General features: G+C 39.9%; 1 protein-coding gene across 7 annotated transcripts in view; it reads right to left on the bottom strand.

Annotated features, from left to right (window-relative positions):
• Nucleotides 1-445: 445 nt before the first annotated feature.
• MYO9A (myosin IXA) overlaps nt 446-20,682 on the bottom strand; it is a 274,015-nt gene continuing 253,778 nt past the window's right edge. For all 7 annotated transcript variants that reach the window (XM_037047139.1, XM_037047138.1, XM_037047140.1 and 4 more), the window contains 3 exons: nt 8,331-8,533; nt 5,649-5,791; nt 446-5,118 (listed from right to left, as the gene is read on the bottom strand). In XM_037047139.1, the coding sequence (XP_036903034.1) occupies nt 4,655-5,118; nt 5,649-5,791; nt 8,331-8,533 (810 nt within the window). In that variant the 3' untranslated portion in view covers nt 446-4,654. The remainder of the gene's footprint in view (nt 5,119-5,648; nt 5,792-8,330; nt 8,534-20,682) is intronic.

Below are 20,682 nucleotides of genomic sequence, written 5' to 3'. Positions count from 1 at the left end.
ACCTGGGGAGGATAACTCACTTCCATCTGGGAAAACCAACCTCCAGGAAAGGCAAATGACTTGCCCCAAGTGACGGGATGGCGTGGCAAAAGAAAAACGGCAAATGAGGCTTGAGTTCCTGGGCCCTCTATTAGCAGACATTGCTACTTCCTCACGGCCTTTTTGGTTAGGGTCCTAATGTAGACTGCCTTCCCTGTCCAGCGGGCTCTAAATGTGAAGCCTTGACAGCTTACAGCTAGCATCCATTACAGAAAACGGACAGCTTAAATCTCACCTTTACTTGAATTCAATTGAGCTCCAATAACTACTTCTGCACTTTGCCAATTGTGGGCTCAGTTCTTTCCTATAAAAAATCAGTTTAACTAGTAAAAATCATTGTTCCTTGGGACGAGGCTGCAGTGCACCAGGGTGGGAGCCAGGCTAGTCAGAAAATAAACCACACGTATTGCGGCTTCTGGAAGCTTTTGTTCTTTAATGAGCCATTGGAGTGATTTGTTCAAGCTGCTTGTGTAGCCATACAGTGCATACTGGGAGTGATACAAATGGGACTTTATACAGATCATGTCTTGCTTCCCGACAGCCCCCCAAAACCCCCAAAAGAAATTACAAAGTGCCTGTTGGTTGTTATCAGGATGCAATCAGTTCCATGGGTGAGATAAATCATCCTTCTTTGAGAATTATTCTGTTGAACAGTAAAATATTATATTTCACAGGATATGTCCTTTTACAATACATAGTCATTTAAAAATTTACACTCAGCATACTTATAAATTATTTAAATCCATTAAAAGAATATAACACTAATCTGTAGTACACACCTTTCTTTGACCTAGTAAATACGTGTTCAAAAGGTGCAACTTTAATATGGCCTAAAAAGGCTGATAAACAGGTATTAAGTGTGGATGGATAGCATAGTGAGAGGCCCTTCAGTGGGGATTTTTTCGAAAACAGTTTCAACCAGGAGACCAATAAAACCAAGTAGATCACGCCCACACTCATCATTCCGCTGTTACTGATGCATACCAAATCAGATGTGGAAGTGGTTCCAGAGAAAAGTGGTTAAAAGTGTCCCCTAAATACCAAGAAATTTTACCACCAGGGAAGCATGGTGTTGAGGGACAGTGTTAGAGAGCTGTCACAAAATTACGGGTGACGTAACACGTTTGTCAACACAGAAGGATGCATGCCCCAGCTCTCCGTGAAGGGAAAAAAAGGAGAGGGGAGAGAAGGATGAGAAAAGCAGTCTGGACTGTGTTCCTTTTTTAAAATAAAACTCTCGTAGCTTTGAACACGTACTGAGAACATTTTCTTCTCTCTAGTTCACCAAAGTGAACTAGAAACGTACACATCCATTAGTTCTGAATTTAAAAAACCAAGACCCACTGGTGCTGAAGTGGGCCTGTGGCACCTTGCTGGACCTCCTCTTTTCAGCAGGTCTCTGGGATCCTCGTCTTTGACAGTGAAAGCAACCCCATCGTGACAGAACAGGGAAGTCTCCGCTAACCTCCCAGCAGAGGTTAGTGAAGACCTGTGGCTGGTTTCTTAAGAGTGAGAAGGCGGCAGGACCTGGCACCCCATTCCCTGACCTCAGGTCCCACTGTCTCTGCGCGGCTCCTACGGGAAAGGTAGTATCTCCCTTTGTGCTTTCAGAAGCCCCGAGCGGCAAAAACATTCAATGGGCAGGAAGTACAAAGTACATTACAAACTAAGCATCTCACCTTCCTGAACCGTCCCTGTATCTGCTGTTAAAGTCATTTGCTTCGCTCTGCAATACCCAATGCAATCCCAAATTAGACTTCTCCGCTGCCATCACATTTTTCATGATAAGGGACGTGGTGGCTTTAAATGGGGAGAATTGAAATCCAGGCTTTGTCTGGGACTGGGAAGGTGTGATAGGAACGGAATGTGCTTAATTTTGGAAGATGAGCTCCGAGTGTGGGGCTGCCCAGCTGCTGCTGCACAGCCATTTTTCTGAGGTCAAAGAGAACAGGCAAAGGAGAAGCAGTGGAAATACAGATGAGACACACACTGAGGTTAAACAGCTCAATCGTAAGTGACTGCGATGCACGCAGCCTCACTTTGTGGTGACATAACCCGAAGCAGGAAGAGCATCAGTGCAGGAGACACAACGGAAGGAGATACAGCACTCGACTCTGACAGTATTTAAGAGTTATGGTGTCATCTCGTTCTCAGGTCAACAACACCTACTATCCCACCAAGAATGGCTGTCCTTCCCTCAAAGGGAGGGTCCCACACTTGTCTCCATTCCTGCCACTGCGCCCAGCTCTCCTCCCCATCACCACCCACTCTGGCAGCTTGTTAAATGACTAGAAATCCACAAATCTAGTAACTGAAAAACAGTATTTTTTTATTTAATTTTATCAAAAATCAGGTTTCCGGTCCCTGAGAAAAATTATAAAGTCTCGTAACATCCATTGCCGAGTTCTATAAAGTGTCCTATATGAGTAGTTTTTTTCAACTGCCAAAAACTTATTTTGCAAACAATAACAACAGAAGAACCCACAAGATTTAGAAGGAGAACATATGCCAAGAAGTATTCTCCAAGCCATTCCTCGGGGCCGAAGGAAATTAGCCACCAGGAGTGACCCCTCCTTGCGCGGCACTGACCGGTGCCCAGCAGGTGAAGGGCAGTCCCCGCAGCAGCAGAGCACTGATCCCCAGAGACATGAGACAGACGTGCGGACGGCAGGGCCTGCGGCAGCAGCAATCCCACTTCGACACAACCACGCTGAGGGGCTGGATTTTCCTCCAGATTTCTCCAAATTCAGATCATTAAAGGCTTTACATTTAGACTCCTTAGGACGGCATGCAAGGTGGCAGACATTTGCAGGGTTAAAAATGAAATATTTACTATCATCATTCTGGAGATGTATAAGGATTCCTCTCCCCAGCACATTTTGGAACCCAAACTCAGGACAAGTAAGACTCCTTCCTGCTACCTGTAGCTGCCACTCAGAACGATGTTCTAAGTCTCAGCTCTGGGGCTCGACAACCACTTACGCAGTGGCATGAGGTTCAGTGTTGTGTAACAGGAGAGACTCTGCCTTGATATAAACCTTAGTATTTCCATAATTTCTAATCAAATAAGCATGAATAACCAAAATTCAGGTTACAGATGGTAAAGGCTCTTTTTTAGAACAGTGCATGTGGTAGTTAGACAAGATGCATTTAGTAACTTTAAAAATAAACATTTTCACATACATACATCAAGAAAGGGTATCATGTTTCATTTTCCATATATTATAAATAGCAAAAACAGATTTCTAATCCCCCTGGAAGCTAAGAAGCTTAAAATGCTGTTATAGCTCAGGTGTATGGAGACACCTAGTGGTGAAAGATAGTCTGACTTATCCCTCAACCCAGGGATGCGTGGCTCTCACCTCCCTGTCCAGCAATCCCTACTCTGGGAAAAGAAATTCCAAGGGGGGGGGGGGAAGGAAGCATATGGTTAAAAAGAAATATGCATATTATACATAAATATTTACATTAAACTTCAGTAACCAGAATATTAACAAAAGTAGCTTCAAGTAGTCCTTGATATTTAAAAAAATCTAATACTGATGGTCTGAGGAAAAGAAGACAAAAGTTGATGGATCATCTGAAAACCTTTTCTCTTATTTTTTGGCAGCTTTCTGTAACACTTATGCATGCAGTACTGTGTGTGAATGTTTTGGGAGAAGTGATTAAATGGTCAACTCGTTTGTCTTGAGTTTGTGGTTGAAGTCTACCAGCAGCTGGATATGTGATCTTCAGTTTAATCTATACAAAGAGAAAAGCCTGGATGGATTAGGGTGAAACCCTCGTGTTTAGCGATCACCCTGTCTCTGGGACATTTGAAAAAAAAATAGAGAAACCTGATCCTGGGACAAAGGAGTACGAGAACAGTGTGGCTACTGAAACTTCAGCCCATGCAATATATTTGGCAGAAACTAACGAGGAGTTAAACCAGCATCGATTATTGTTACAGCAAACATCATCAAAGAACAAAACATGTACTCTCTTCCTCATTGTGTAACCAGAGGTCTGAGACGAGCTCTAATGGAAACAACTGTTTGTTTTCACTTTCCCCAGAATAGAACATGAAGTGTTTTTCAAACATCTTAAAATAGAAGGCTCAGGCTTTTTGTTTATAAATTCTTGGAAAAGAAGTATATTCTACCCCAGCTCCTCACTATCCCAAAATAAACCCAACGGCTTTTGCTTTCATGGTTAAGAAAGATTTATATGTTTTCTTCATATGTCAGAAACTAACGGGTCCCTCAGGCCCACAGTGTGTGCCCCAGTTCCACACCCACCTCTGGAAAGGGAAGAGAGGATGGAAGAGAGGTGACTACACAGGCCTCCACGACTGACCCAAATCCTCCGGCCCGAGCCAAGAGGCTTCGTTGGTGGAATCTCTAGTCTAATCCAGCAGCCAAGGCACAGCGGGCTCCATCCCCAGCAGGCTCCCGAGAGGCCTTTCCACTTCACCGTGAGGCCCAGGAACTCGGCGCACAAGGCCTCACTGTTGCGCTTGGGCAAGAGGCAGGACCTCGTTCAGGGTGGACTCCTGTGGACGAGGTGATGAGCAGGGACCCCAAAGATGAGATGTGTTTACCACTCTGCGGCCACGAAGGGACACATGTCTGCCAGTTCAGACCATGAACTCATTACTTCCAAAGACAACTGGCTGTTGGGTGGAGCTGCAGTCCAGGTCCGCAGTTTTCCTGCGGCCAGACACCGCTGTCCCCTCTGGGGTCTCTTTGGTTTTCTGAGGTGAGCTTTTCACATTCTTTAATTTTTGTTTGCCCTTTTCAGGGTTGAAGGTTCCTCTGCTAATGAACTGAGGCTTGTCTTCCAGGGTTTTGGTCTGGCCCAAGGGCCCCTCCACTCCCATGGCCTCCCCAGCAGAGGCAGCTCGGTAGAATGGAGATTTGGAATAAATCTGGAATCGTTTTCTGGTCCCATGAGAAGATGCGGTGCTAGATGAACAGAAAGAAGAGACCGAAGAGTCCACTGAATCCAAAGAGTCGTGCTGTTTTCTTAGCTGCTTTCTCAGCTTGCCAGAAGGCTCAGACTTGCCAGCTGCCTTCAGGGTGCTAAGGGTTAAGCTTCTCTCTAGCACAGAAAAGAGACCAAAGCTGTAAATGACCGTTCCCTCTGAAGCAAATTACCATGTAATGAATAAGTGTCACTATTTACATGTGAAATTAGATGGAATAGGATTTGGAGGTGCACACACACAGCGTGAAAGAGCTCACTATCCATTTCTACAGATGCCATTTCAGAGCCAGACCCCCAGGGGCCTGGAGTTTGGCTGTGCCGTGAGGAGAGGCCTGCAGCTGTCACTGTCACGTGAAAAACTACCCACCCTTTGAAAATGGGTCATGGGCCAGTAAGACAATATTACTGTGATCACAGGCTTTTCTCTGTGGTAAAGTGAATGTATGAGAAAACATTAAGTTACTAAAAAGCTGCATTGAAGTTTTCCTCTAATAAATAATTTACATGAAAGCTTCATAAGATCAGTATATTGGAACTCCTTAGGACTCTGTCACCTTTTCACGTAGGGTCAAGGCATTCTGGGAAGGGACTTTGTCTTAGTTTGGGAATCCTTAGTCCTCCTTTGTACCAACGTGTTCATTTACCTGATTTCTCAGAGGCTGCACCTTCAGACTCAATGTTCAAGTTTTCTGAGCTATCGGCAGTCCCAATGGAGGCCTCAGACTCAAGGGTTTCATCATCAGAAGCACGGGGTTCCAGTACAAGCATCTCAAATGTTAGCTCCTCCCTGTGAGATACAATCAAGAAATCCATTAGTATTTGATAAGTGGAAGGAAGCCAAGAGGAGAAAAGACCTTCCACAGAAATCAGGAACTGAAGTAGCAAAAAGTCCCATTGTTAGCAGTCCCATGCAGGGTGGCGGTAAGGATCCGCACACTACAGTGACGTGAGGGCTGACACTGCCCGTACGGAAGCAGGGCTGTCAAACTCAGTTTCACTGGGGGCCACGCCAGCCTCTCGGCTGCCTTCGACAGGCTGAGTGTAATGTTAGGGCTGCATACATGCAACTACTCCTTAACAGTCAAGCGAGAGCTCGGTGCTGCAGCCGGGTAGAAACAAGGTGCCAGGCGGATAAAGAATGAGGTGGAGGGCCGGATTTGGCCTGCGGGCCTTGTGTTTGTCACCTGTGTGCTACAGACAAAATGACAACAAAGGCTGGGCCTACAAAAGGGCCAAGGGTGAGGGAGGGAAAGATGCCAAAGCTGTAAGATATTTTGGTAAAATGAATTCTGGGCTAATAACCAGATTGGTGTTCTAAACCCACTCTCAACTCATTCAGAACGTCTCTGGAAGGAACTTTCCTCTCTATGAACCTCAGCTTTCTCATCCACAAAACAAAGAGATTAACCTAGATAATCTCTAAAATTCCTTCCAACTCTTCAACTGTTCTCCATGAAACTTGACTAACTGGCTACAGACTATATTCTCTGCCTTGACCATAGGGAAACCCCTGGATGAAGGGGTCTGTGGTAACAGATTGAACTCTTCTGTCCTTGAAACTCATGCCACCTGCACTTACTGTATGTTCTACGCCTCTTCCTCAATCAGCCGGCTACTTCAGTCATGCCCCTCACTCCCTTCAGTCTTTGGTACTCGATTCCTATTTTGCTTTTCTCACTAGTGCCTGACATCAACCTAATCTACTTCAATCAATGTCTTTTTAACAGCTCACCTCAATACCCCATAACACCAGAGTTCCTTTATGTCTGCAACTTCTAATAACCTTTCCTCCACTTTATATAGGCAACTTTCTCCAATGAGCAGATCCTAGGGTCCATCGTTACCTGGAAATGTACCAGTTCTGAATCCAATACTCTACCTGCCCACAACTTCCTCATCCGATTCTTCCTCCCGTTGTTGTCTCCTCCCTTTCAAACCCCTTTAAGCTTCACTTCCGCAACCTAGTTTGGACAATCTTTTCAAAGATAATCTCACAGAGAAGCTCATTGCTACAATTACCACTGTCATAAGCCATGTGTATTCGCAACTCTGAGACTGTTTGTGCCTTTTCCTTTCTTTACAAAGATTCCCCCCTTCCTACAAATTCTTCTTTCAATGCCTCCAATACCATTTCATCAGAGCTGAGTTAGGTCCTCTTTTAAGGAAATTTTCTATCAAATAACACAGTTGATGCATGCCACTTCTGCCGTATCATTTTCTGCACAACTGAGCCCCAGCTGCTTTTTTTTTTTTTTAGCTTGCCTAAATTCTACAATCAACCCTGACAGGCAAAAAGTACTTTCTAACAGGCTCATACCCCCACATGAATCAAGCGCTCAGATCTGGGATCCTGGAACTCAGGAACAAAAATCCCCAGGAAATTTAGAGAGTCACCATCATCAATTAGAATCAGTATATGGTATCTTCAGGGAGAAGAATGTGATGCTCATGTTTCCCCCAAGATGTCTGTTACCCACCTTTGCTCCAGTTATGGTAAAGCTACTTATTTGTCCGTCTCCTAAATGCCAGCCAATTTCCCTACCCATCATCCCAGCACCCATTAGAGTTGCTACCCTACTCTGACCATCTAGTTGCTGGTCCCAAGGGTATACTAATCTTCAGATAATAACCTTCCTTCATGGAGAACTGAATAATGCCCATTCTCGGAAGAGACTTTGTCTTAGCCTGGGAATCCTTATTACTCTTTNAGGTTCATACCCCCACATGAATCAAGCACTCAGATCTGGGATCCTGGAACTCAGGAACAAAAATCCCCAGGAAATTTAGAGAGTTACCATCATCAATTAGAATCAGTATATGGTATCTTCAGGGAGAAGAATGTGATGCTCATGTTTCCCCCAAGAGGTCTGTTACCCACCTTTGCTCCAGTTATGGTAAAGCTACTTATTTGTCTGTCTCCTAAATGCCAGCCAATTTCCCTACCCATCATCCCAGCACCCATTAGAGTTGCTACCCTACTCTGACCATCTAGTTGCTGGTCCCAAGGGTATACTAATCTTCAGATAATAACCTTCCTTCATGGAGAACTGAATAATGCCCATTCTCGGAAGAGACTTTGTCTTAGCCTGGGAATCCTTATTACTCTTTTTTAAGACAAATCTGTTCAATGTAGCTGGTCTCTGATCTATTAGGAATCCTGGCCGAGATTTCCTTGATACACCCTTTTCCAGTCAACCTGTTTAGAATAATCACCGCAGCAGCTTCAGGTCTCCCTGCTAACCAAGCTTCCTTCCCTGAGGTGACAACGTTGTCATCTCTACATCCCCGGCACCGCCCGACAGACAGGAGAGGTTTGGTACACTCACTTCTCCTTCTGCAGGCTCTCAATCTGCTCAGCGAGCACTCTCTCCTCCTGCTGCATGGCCGCACGCTGCTGCTCCGTCATGTCCGTCTCCATGGCTGCATCACCAGTCAAGGCCTCTTCTGGGACATCAGACACAGAGGGCAACCCAACGGCAACAGGAGAGGATGGACTTGGATAGTTTCCTCGACGAAGACGCCCCTTTCCCTGCAAAGAAAAATACATGGTATAAAGTATACTGTGTGACTGCATCAGTTTTTACATGGTCCATTTAGGGTAATAAGTGTCCTTCCATCACACCAGATGAATGGTAGAAGTAAATGGAAACATTCTGCAAGGCCTAAGACATTTAGTGCGGTATCATCCAGCACATACATTTAGGCTGAGTATTTCTTGTAAGAGCACCGGGAAATAGGCACCTCAGTGGGTGGGAGTGAAAGGACACACTGTGTACTAGGATGGGATTCTTCTTTTCCTCTAAACTGCATCCACTCCAAACTAAACATGCACACATGGCTATTTAAGTTTAAACCAACTAAAATTAAATAAGTAAAAATTTAGTTCTGCATTCACACTAGCCATATTTCAAGTTCGCAATAGTCACAGGTGGCTAGCAGCTACCATATTGAACGATGCAAACAGAAAACATTTCCATCATCACACAAAGTTCTGATGGACACCACTGGTCTTTAACTTTAAAGACCACAATCGCTCTAGGAAGAGTACAGATACATGCCCTAAAACTCAGTTTCCTTAAAAAAAAAAGGAAAACATGTCTATATCACAGGTGCTAGTGAAAGATATTCCCTGAGAACAACTCAAGAAACTTCCTTGAGATCAGAGGGAAAAATCTTAATGCTTTTAAATTGACTACTTTATAAATAACTTTAGTTTCTGACAATGCAGACAAGGTATTTCAGATTAAACCTCCTGCTGAGAACAACTGGAACAAACACAAAAAACCCAACAGATACTTAAAGGCACTAGCAAGCTAACAAGGTAGAGGTCGAGGAGAGGCTAGGCCAGCACTGAGGGCTAATCTAAATTTAAGAGGTTGCTGAGAGTCTGAGCGGAGCTTCTGACAGACTACATCAGGGGTTAGCAAACTATGGCTCATAAGCCAAATCTGGCCTTGTACCTAGTTTTGTACATAAGTTTTACTAGAATACATTCATGCTCATTAATTCATGCATTGTCTACGGGTCTTCTGCAATGGTAGTGTTAATTCTTGCAACCAAGACTGTATGGTCTACAAAGCCTAAAATATTTACTCTCTTGCCCTTTTTACAGAAAGAGTTTGCCAACCTCCAGGGTAGAGAATAAAAGCGGGAGTCCAGACCTATACAAGGGTCTGCGGGCTGCGGCTTGGCAAAACTTCTACGCCTGATGCTAGGATCTTCAAGGTTTGCATCCTACACTTAAGGCTAAACTGAAATTATAATAGTCCTTGCAGACTCTGTAGCCTAGCTTCAAGTCATCTGAATGGTCCAGAAAACTGTAACCCTTAGAATTGGATTAAAGTAATCCCAGATTGCTACTACCCTAGGACCTACCTGAAAAATGAAAAATATTCTTTGGAGGAAAGTAACATTGTCTCAGGCCTCAAAATATTTTTACAAATAATTTTTCAAATATTGTGTCTGAATACAAACAAAGGTGACCAAGCACAAAAGGAGACAAAACAATGTAAATGAAATCAGTAAAAACAACAGAAACCAGAAACCCTAGACATTGTGGCTATAAGACAGGCTTAATATAACCATTCTGAAGGAGACAGAAAGATACTGTTGAATTAGTGGACCAGAAGTTAGGTCAGAAGAAAATATAAAGAATCAAGCAGGGAAAACAAAACAAAACAGAAAATTTTCTGAAATAATTCAGAAAAGTCCCTGACTGGTGTGGCTCTGGACCCTGGGAACCAAAAGGTTGCCAGCTAGATTCCCAGCCAGGTCACATGTCTGGGATATGGGCCGGGTCCCCAGTAGAGGGCGTGAGAGAGGCAACAGATGGATGAGTCTGTCGCATGTTTATTTCCTTCTTTCTCCCTCCCTTCTCCTCTAAAAATAAATAAATAAAATATTTTTAAAATTCAAAAAGAATGATCCAATTAATATATAAATGGAACAAATCCATGTTTCTCTCTCCCCCTTCTGTCACTCTAAAATCAATCAAGTTTTTCTAAAAAAAGATTTAAAAAACTATACTGAAGTCTACAAGGGATGCATATAAAAAATAAAAATTCAGAAAGGCAGAGAGAGAGAGTAAAAGGATGGAATGAAGAATATATACCATGTCTAGTCAAAAGAGAACTGGTATAGCTATATTAATTCTAGACAAAGTAAACTTTAGGTAAGAAGTGTTAACCTGGATGAAGAGAGGTATTTCATAAAGATAACAGTTCAAATTATGAAGAAGATATAACATTTTCAAATTTGTAAGTACCTAAGAAATGGCTTCAGAAATTTAAAGTAAAATACTGACAAAAGTACTCAAAGAAGGAGCCAAAACTATAACCAACACAGAGAAAACAACTGTGTACACACAAATCAGTAAAGCCATGAAGCTGAATGACTGAAACATACCTGGTAATAACAGAAATACACAGAATTCAGTGGCTAACACCTACAGAACACTTGTTATTTTAAAGCACAGACAGCAAAGACAATACATTTCTTAGGGTTGAAGTAATTTATCTGACCTTTAAAGTAATTTAAAGTAAGTTTAGTGACAATGCAGTTACAAAGAGAAAACAAAAACAACTAAACATTAAAAAATTAAGAAATAGACTTCTAACATACCCATGGCGAAAGAAGAAATCACAATGGAAATTAGAAAACATTTTGAACTAAACAACAATATCAAAGTCTGTGGGATACAGTTTAACTCTGCCTATCCTAAAGTTACAGCTTTATGTGTATATAGTAGAAAAGGTTAAAAATGAAAGTAAGATTTTTTTCAGGAAACTAAATAAAAAATACAATAAAACCAAGGAAAGAAAAAGAAATACACACAGAGTAAATAAACATTAGAAAAGAGAAAATTAAACCCAAAATGTGGTTCTTTGAAAAGACCGATAAAAAAATTAAAACCCTGGCAAGACTGATGAGGATTAAAAGAGAGAATTCATGAGTAACCAACAGCAGATATGAAAAAGGGAGCACCACTACAAATCTTGTAGATATAAAAAGGATGAGGCTACTATGTCAATAAATCTGAAATTTTATACAAAATGCAGAAGTTTCTACAGAAATCCAAGTAAGTACTATGGTCAAAAGAAGAAACACAAAAAAGTGAATAACCTTATAAATTAAATCCATAACTGCAAACCTTCCAGAGAGAAAACTCTAGGTATGATTTCACTAGCAAACAAGAAACACCATAGAAATCACACAGATTCTTCCACAGAATTAATAAAAGGACTATTCCCCACTTCATTTCTAGAAACCAACATAACCTGATATTGAGGAATAACATGTGCATAAACATGGGTGCAAAAAATCCTAAACAACTTGTAAGCATCATGTAAGAGGGAGATCACCTCATGACTACGTTGGATTTACTGCAGTAGTATAATGATGGTTAAACATTAGGAAACCATTTGGTGTAATATGTCATAACAATAAAATAAGTCTCAGGGCATGCAGTAAAGGCATTTCATAACATTCAACAATAAATTATAACAACTCACAGAAAACCATGAATAGAAGTGAATGTACTTAAATTTCATAAACCATTGACAAAAATTCTATAGTAAACATCATATTTAATGGTAAAAGGTTAAAAGCTTTCCCTTTGAGACTGGGCGATGCAAAGGATGACCCCCACTGCCAACATACCACTTCCTTTCTACACTGTACTGGAGGTTCTAGCTAATGCAAGAAAAACAAATAAATGGCATAAGGATGACCAAAGAACAAGTGAAACTATTATTACCCATGAACAAACAGTACAGCTAGAAAATAGAAAATATAAAGGAATCATAGAAAACTTATTAGAGTAAGTGAGTTCAGCAAAGTTGCTGGATTCAAGGTGAAAAACACCAAAATCAAATGTATTTTTATTTAATGAGCAATAAAGAGAATATAACAATTTTCAAATAACATTTATAATTGCATTAAAGTATTAAAATCCTGGTAATAATTCAAACTAAAGATGTGTAAGATCTCTACACATAAAACACTTTGAGAGGAATTAATGATCTACACAAATGGAAAGAGGTATCATCAATATTATAAAAACGTCAACATTCCCTGAAGTGATTTATAAATTTAATGTAATCTCAATAAAAATCCCAAGAAAATTTCTGTAAATTCTATAGTTTAGTAATTCTGTAATTTTAAAAAATGTTTATTGATTTTAGATTTTAATTATTTATTATTTTTAGAGAGGGGGGAAGGGAGGGAGGAGAGGGAAACATAATGTGAGAGAAACATCAATCGGTTGCATCTTGGTACGCTCCTGTCTGGGGACCAATTCCACAACCCAGGCATGTGCCCTGACCAGGAATCAAGCCAATGACCTTTCACTCTGCAGGACGACATCCAACCGAGCCACACCAGTCAGGGCTGTTTATTCATTTTAGAGAGAGGGAGGGAAGGAGGGAGGGTGGTGGAAGAAAGAGAGGGGGACAGACAGACAGACAGATAGATATGCCCTGACCAGGGGTCGAACCTGCAACCTAGGTATGTGCCCAACCAGAAATCGAAGCCTCAACCTTTTGGTGTATGGGACGATGCTCCAACCAACTGAGGCACATTGGCCTGGGCTTCATTCTGTAAGTTATATGGCATTATAAAGAGCCGAGAAGAGTCCAAACACTACTGAAGAAGAAGGTATGATGATTTCTTCAGGCAGATATTTTCAGAAAGCTATAGTAATTAAAATAGTGGTATTGGTACAACAAAGAACAGTCAAAATAGCCTAGAAATAGATCCATGTATATATAGACTCCTGATTTACAACAAAGGACTTCAGGGGAATACGGAAAAAAACCTTTCTAAATAAATGGTGCTGGAAAAACCTGGCATCTGTGTGCAAACATAAAGACCACTCCCTACATTAAACCACATAAAATTGTCTACAGGTGGTCTATGTACTTAATATGAAAGGCAAAACAATTACGTTTTTTAGAAACATCTTCCTAACATCAGGTAGTAAAAAAAAGTCTTAAACATGACTCAAAATGTACTAGCCTAAAGGAAAAGGCTGCTAAAATTTGGACTATATTAAAATTAAGAACTCCTGGCTCATCAAATGACACCTGTAAGTAGCAGAAGAAACGTGCGGCAGAAGGAATCAGCAAAGGACTTGCATGCAGAGTTCATGAAGAACTCCTACAGATTAGAAAGAGACTGACAAGCCAACCAGAAAAATGGACGAGGGCTTTGAGGAGGTCCTTCAAAAAAGAGTATCTCAATGGCCAATATTCTTACGAAAGGTACTTTAAGCACATAGAGTCAAAACCCAGAGATGCAAATTAAAACCACAATCATACACCATTAGAGTGGCTAAAATTAAGAAACCTGGCAATCTAAGAGCTGAGGAAGAGGTGGAACTCTTATGAGAGTTGGTAACTCTCATAAACTACGAGTACAGCACAACTTTAGGTAACTAAAGTTGATACATATATCTTGTGACCCAGTAATTCCACTCCTATATATCCCCAACAAAAAATACATGCACATGTCCATCAAAAATACACAAATTAGAATGTTCATAGTAGCAATATTCATAATTCCCTGAAACACAAGCCAGTGTCTACCAACATGAAAATGGTTAAATTGTAGTATATGTATACAGTGGAATACTACACAGTAACAAAGTGAACTGCAACTAAACACAATATGGGTTAGGTCTTATGCACAATAAGATTGAAATAAGATATAAAATAATACATGTATATTATTCCATTTACACAGAGCTCAAAAACATATAACACTATAGTACTCAGGGATATATGTTAGTGGGAAAACAATAAAGAAAAGACAGTGATCAGCATAAAACTCAAGTCACTGTTCCCTTCTAGGGGAAGGAGTTGTAGTTGGAAAGAAAAAGAGTGCCTCCGGGAGCACTGGCAATGTTGTTTCTTGATTGTGAGAGGTATGTGCATGTTCACTTTGTAATTCATTAAGATATTTATGTATATTTCTGTGCTTTTCTGTATGTGTTGTATTTTACAATAAAAAGGTATTTTAAAGCTTTTCAAAGTTAGCTATTTATGCAAATATATATTATCTTTTTAACAGCACGAGACAATAAACTGACAGATTTCTCAGCTGATATTGGGAAGAAAGAAGGAAGACAAGCTGTCTCAGAAACAGAAACTGCTGATCTCGCCTACAGCCTACGTGCTGAGGCAGACGTGGAGGGCAAGTTCTAAGAGAGTTCAGGCTAACCCTTCCAAATGCATGAGTTCTAAAACAGGCCATGGACGAAAATCAAGAGGGATTACAGATTGCTATTCCACTTTTAGTTCTGAGAGCAAGAAGTAAAGAAAATATTAAGCAAAACACATGACCAGTCTACAAATTTAACAAAGGATGACTCAGAAGAAGAATGCCCTGTGGAATGGAGGCAGACAACAGGCTGTGGGGTCAGTATCAACACAGCGTTGAAGTCCACTGTGATGGGTCAGAATCACACTATAAATTCCAGGATATCTTCTCATTCCATTTGATTTTGACTATTTTAACAAAGCCAAATGAATAACATATTTAAGGTGACATAAAAGCCTCAGGAAGCTGGATAAATCTTAGCTTATTCGTCATATACACTTGCCAATATTCAACTGAAAAGGTGCCTTGTTCAGTGCTCACACCGTCACCTCCCTAGCTGCCTCAGTGTTTTACCACAGGAGCGGCTAAGAATTACTTAACAGAGCTAAAGAAAATCAAACGAGCTCTACAGGGCTGAGCTCTTTTGAGGCAGCGTTAAACAAAGATGAAGGAAAACCTGAATGAAACCCCTACAGCCTAGAGTTCTCTTACAAGGTTAAAAAAATAATTTTTGAGGTTGATTCCTTAGAGCTTTTAGAAATATGGAAAATGCTGATATTGTGTTAACAACTGAACATAAAGTTGTTTACCATAGATTAAAAGAATATGAGAATACATCCAATTATCAACACTGGTTTCCTGAGAGGAATAATATCTGTTATTCTCTATACTTTTCTGTACTTTCCAATTAATAAGCATGAATTAGTTTTTTTCCCCCCAAACTGAGGTTTTTAGACCACTCTGTATTCTTTCAGTGGTTTTACCCATAATTGTTTTTCTACCATCAGTACACAGAGCCAACAAAGTAAAAACAGCAAATATTTTCATGACAATATAATACAATACAAATCAATGTGACCTCTTGGACTCCCTGTAACATTCCCAGCAGTTAACACTTTGAGAAGTACTTTGTAGTGTCTTTTGTATATTTTTCACTAGGTGGCCGATCTTTCTCCTCTTTATATAAGTGCATCTCCTTATTCATTAGGAAAAACAACAGACTTTGTGATATGAGTTGTATTTCTGACCATGTGTCACTTTACTTTTGCTTTGCTTAAGGTCATTTTTATCATGTAATAATACTTGACATCTATGCTAATGAGCCCACCAATTTTTAAAAAACTTTTTAAATAATTACATACTTTTAAAATAATTGTAAAAACTTTTAAAATAATTACATACAAACTTTAAAAATAATTTTATGTAATAGCTAAAATCTCCTCTACTGTAATATTATAATATATTTTTCTATCAGATTAGGGATTTTACTGATTTGAACTGATCACACACTTCATGAATAACTTGCACCCAATTCTTAATTTAAGTACCGAAAAACTGACAGAGCCATATCACTCCAGTGATTTTCCAGCTTAATCTTTAGAGACTAATTATTCCTAAAATCAGGATATCAACTACAATTCTTTTCCAATGCTGACAGTATTAGGTCTAAAATCTCACTAATCTGTGATTTAACAGCACACTCAATATTCAAATTCCCAATCCCTCACGTCACACTAACAAAGCTACGAGGAAAAGGGGATCCCCAAAATGACAAAATGACAAAGACAACACAAAGACTACCCAAAATGACAAAGACAATGCAATTCTGACGCAGAGCCACGGTCACGGAGCAGTCTGAGACTTTATCATGCCTACTGTGAGTTAACTATTTTCAGTTTGTATAGAAAAAGAAACCAGCACTCAATTTTACCCTTTCAAAATGGGAGGAGGTGAGATCCCCCTCTTTAAAAAAAAACTGTTTTTCAACCAAACTCAGAGAAACAGAAGATTGGTGGTTGCCAGGGGCTGGGGGTTAGGAGAACAGGTGACGGTGGTCAAAAAAGTACAAACTGTCAGTTGTAAGAGGAATACATCCTGGGGAGGTGATGTACGGCACACTGATTACATAGTGGACAATACTGAATACAGGAGAGTCGCTAAGAGTAGATCTTACATGCTCTCACCACTAAAAAAAGAGGTAACTGTGTGAGGGGACAGATGTTAATTAACCTTACTGTGGTGATTATTTCACAATATACAAACATATCAAATCATCATGTTACACACCTAAAACTTACATAATGTTATATGTCAATTATATCTCAATAAAGCTGGGGCAGGGTACAAAAACATGTTTTTAGAGCTCTGAAAGAACTGCATTTATAAAATAATGATTTTGGAGTAATATTCATAGATGATGCAGCTCTGTATCAAATGTTTTATTGATATATATACACACACACATATATATCTATGTATCCAATGCTGTTCCTATGGCTTTAAAAATACTAACTCATAGGAGGTGGGTGGGGGGACTTCTGTGGAATTTTGAAAGGAATTATTGGGTATTTTCTCAGTGGCTCTGAAGGATGAAATCACCAGTTCTTTATAATGTTTAACTGTAAAAACAAACAAATCTAGTCCTGAGCCTATCCTTATTCTGCTGGCTGTAACACTTTCATGGCAATTTTAATCATTTGGGGGGAGGGGATGGGAAAGAGTATCAATGTTAAACTCCTTTCATACAAAAGACCTTCCTCCTCTCTTTTCTGGAAAGGTTGATAAAATTCCTATGTGAAACTGTTCATGTCTGGTGTTTTTAACAGAAGGAAATTCTTAGATAATTTTTTCTCTTTAGTAATTGGCCTGTTGATGGCCTTTCATTTAGAGGCAGTTTTGGTAAATTACGCTTTCCTAAAAAACGTTCCATTTTCAAACTTATTTCACAGTTGAATAAAGTTGTAGTCACTCTCCTTCAAGATGGCTCCCGATTACTGTCATACTTGATATTCATGTCTTTCTTTAATCCCTTCCACACTGAATAGGGCTGATCTGTGTGATTATTGTAGGAAGCACAGAGTGTGACTTGAGGCTAGGGCATAAAACACATTGTTGTGGGCATCCACCTAGTTATTTCTTGGATCATTTGCTCTGGGAAAAGTCATTCGTACACTCAAGTAGCCCTATGGAGAAGTCCATGTGACAAAGAACTAAAGCGTTCTACCAGCAGTAACCATCAATAAGCTATCAATGTGCGTAAGACATCTTGAAAGCAAATGCTCAGTTCGTTTTTTTAAAAAAAACTAAGCAAACAAGAAGAACAGAGACAGAATCATGGATATGGAGAGTGGTTGCCAGTGGGAAGGGCGATGGGGGAATGGGTGAAGCGGTGAGGGGATTAAGAAGTACAAATAGTTACAGAATAGCAATAAGGATATAAAACACAGGATAGGAAATAAAGTAGCCAAAGAATTTCTGTACATGACACAAAGGTGTGGGGATTACCTGAGGCGGGGGGGGGGGGGGGGGGGGGGGGGGGAGGGNGTGGGGGGCGGAGGTGCTGCATGGAGGGGGAGAAAAGGGGAAAAACTGGGCCAACTAATAGCATAATCGATAAAATACAACTTAAAAAATTTTTAAAAAAAGAATGCAAATGCTACATCACCCAGCAAGCTTTTAGATAATGGCAGCCCTGGGATTCTGACCACAAGCTCATTAGAGACACAGCCAAGCTGCTCCAGAATTTTCGACCCACAAAAGTGTATGTATGAGAAAATAAATATGTTTTAAGAAGCTTATTTCTTTTAAAAAAAACATATTTATTTATTTATTTGTCTTTAGAGAAGAAGGGAAGGAAAGAGGGAGAGAAATATCAATGTACAGTTGCCTCTCATCGTGAGTCCCCTGCCAGGAACTGACCTGCAACCCAGGCATGTGCCCTGACTGGGAATTGAACCACGACTGTGTGGTTCACAAGCTCGCGCTCAATCCACTGAGCTATGCCAGCCAGGGCAATAAATGTGTCTTTTTGTTTAAGTCATTAGGTTTTTGGATAATTTGTTACATAGCAACAGAGAACTAAAACAACAGTAGTCTTTTATGGCTCTTAATTTTCACTGTTATCTATCATAACTCCTTCCTTATTTCTTACTTGTGAATTTGTGCCTATTTCATTTCAATTAGTTAATGATTTGGTTTTTGTTTTTAAGTCAACTTTTTAAAAATTACTTTTACCACTTTTTATTGTTTTCTAATTTATTTTCTGCTCTTACCTTCATTATTTCTTTCCTACTACTCTCAAATTCATTTTTTTCTATTTTAACTTCTTTGAATGTTTATTTTCATTTTTCTTGTATCCTCTAAAAACTGCTTTAGCTATATATCCCAATAGGCTCAAACATATAGTGTCTTATTGTAATTTTTAAACTACTCAATAATTTGTTTTGATTTTTTCTCTGTCTCTGAGGTTTTGGCCTAATTTTTCCTCTAGACCTTATGTGCTGGGACCAGGGATGGAACCTGCAACCTGGTGTGTGCTCTGACCAGCAATCGAACCCACAATCTTTCTGCTACAAGACGATGCTCCAACCACCTGAGCCACACCAGGCAGGGCTATTATGAAATACTTTATACTTAAAGATAATATACTTGTAAGTACAGTTTCAAAAAATAATAAAACAAGCCCTGGCTGGCATAGCTCAGTGGATTGAGCATGGGCTGAGAACCAAAGTGTTGCTGGTTTGATTCTCAGTCAGGGCACCTGCCTGGGTTGCAAGCCAAGTCCCCACTTGGGGGCACACAACAGGCAACCACACATTGATGTTTCTCTCCTTCCCTTCCTCTCTCTCTAAATATAAATAAAAATAAAATCTTTAAAAAATAATAACAATAATAAAACAAACATCCGTAATAATAAAACCAACACCACCCACAACTGGTTGTACCATGCCACCAATATCATTAAGGTATTGTGGCCTGACTTTGAGAATATTCCATGGGCATAAAAAAAGTACATATTTTTTTCTTCAAGGATACAGAATTACATGTGTATATATATTATACTAATCATTAATTATGGTACTTAAGTATATGAACTTGAAATAATCTTTTTCAGGTATCAATTATTCCCTAGAAATGAGAAAATTCTGTTAAAAATGAAATTCATATTTCACCTTAACTATCAGAGTTTGTGAGTCCTGGCTCACTCTTGTGGCCCCACAGTGCTTATGTCTCAGTAGGCTTCAGAACAAAGCCTATTTGTGTTTTAACTGAAGGTCTCCCTTCTGCACAATTACATATTCAAGTTCCTAGAAATTCTTAATTATACAGTTTTTCCCAGAATTACACCTGTATGCTTTTGCTTTATATCGACACGCCTTTCTCTATCTGGTTAGTTCAGGTTTATCCCTTCAAATGTAGCACACATCACCTTTTCTAAAGCTTCTCCCAGTACCCCCACCAGAATCAAGTACTTCTTCCTTAGTACATGCACCACACAATACACTGTTCCGTCTGATCCCTTTGTTCCTCCTTTCAGAACGTTCTTTCTCAAACCCACAAATCTAGCCATCTAATTGTGTAGATTTGCCAGCTTTTGTTTGAGGAGGTCTATATATTATTCTACTATCTAGTTTTTCTAAGAATGACATTCTGAAAGAGACTCAATTATTTGGTTGGGTCAGGTTTCTGTGAGACCAGTCCAGAATAGGCTTCTCTATTATTCTGTGAGACCAGTCTATACTAAGCCTACCTACTGTAATAAAAATACTGGGAACCAAATGCTTTAATGTGGAGGATCTAAGTAAAGATACCCTCTTTGAGGTAATCCTCAATTGAGCCCAACATTTCCATTTTCTTCTAAGGCTTAAAGAGGTAAATAATAGAAACACATAGAAAGTACACCAAAGTGTTAAAATGAATAAAACCTATGAGGAGAGTGTTGATTTCTCAGAAAATGCTATAAGGCCCATGATGCAGAAAAGATATAGCAAGGAATGGCAAGGCATGGTGGATGGGACACAAAGGAATTCGAAACTACGAGTCCAAAGAGTTAAAGACAGAGGACCTTGGAGAGATACTTGT

Source organism: Sturnira hondurensis, unplaced genomic scaffold (genome assembly GCF_014824575.4).
Source record: "Sturnira hondurensis isolate 20B ecotype Veracruz unplaced genomic scaffold, ASM1482457v3 Scaffold0005329, whole genome shotgun sequence".
Classification (NCBI taxonomy): Eukaryota; Metazoa; Chordata; class Mammalia; order Chiroptera; family Phyllostomidae; genus Sturnira; species Sturnira hondurensis.
The sequence above is the reverse complement of the archived record's forward strand: the minus strand, read 5'-3'. Positions and strand labels throughout refer to the sequence as shown.